Source organism: Buceros rhinoceros, unplaced genomic scaffold (genome assembly GCF_000710305.1).
Source record: "Buceros rhinoceros silvestris isolate BGI_N320 unplaced genomic scaffold, ASM71030v1 scaffold24840, whole genome shotgun sequence".
Lineage (NCBI taxonomy): Eukaryota > Metazoa > Chordata > Aves > Bucerotiformes > Bucerotidae > Buceros > Buceros rhinoceros.
Window position 1 is genome coordinate 482 of NW_010391671.1, and position 411 is coordinate 892.

Here is a 411-nt window from a genome sequence, read left to right on the forward strand (position 1 = left end):
ACGGAGCCAAAGGAAGGTCGTGTGTACTCACAGCCTTCAGCCGGGCTCCCGAGGTCCAGGAGCCACCGGCCTCTCTCCTGTAGCCCCAGGGGCTCGGCACAGGGCTGGGTCACTGCTGCTGTCTGTGCTGCCCGGCCCTGCCGCACCTTGTGCTGCTCACGGTGGGGGATGCTCTGGCCCTGAACCAGGAGGGTGCCCACGGCAGCAGGGTCTGGCAGTGCGGCGATGGCTCTGGGGTTGCGCACAAGCCGCCGTCCCGACAGCTGGACCGGAGCTCCCCGGAGCGAGAGGGGGACGAGCGACATGACGCAGTGGGTGTCTTGGGTCTCAAACACATCCTGGGGAAACAGCAGCTGGAAGGAAAGAGAGTGGCTGCGGCTTGGGTCTTGGGTAAAGCATCCGCCGGGGGCC

General features: G+C 66.9%; 1 protein-coding gene across 1 annotated transcript in view; it reads right to left on the reverse strand.

Moving 5' to 3' along the window:
• Positions 1-146: 146 nt before the first annotated feature.
• TTLL6 (tubulin tyrosine ligase-like family, member 6) overlaps positions 147-411 on the reverse strand; it is a gene marked incomplete at both ends in the record, with an annotated part of 5,936 nt that continues 5,671 nt past the window's right edge. Inside the window, one exon of the mRNA XM_010142719.1 lies at positions 147-338. Within this exon, the coding sequence (XP_010141021.1) occupies positions 147-338 (192 nt within the window). The remainder of the gene's footprint in view (positions 339-411) is intronic.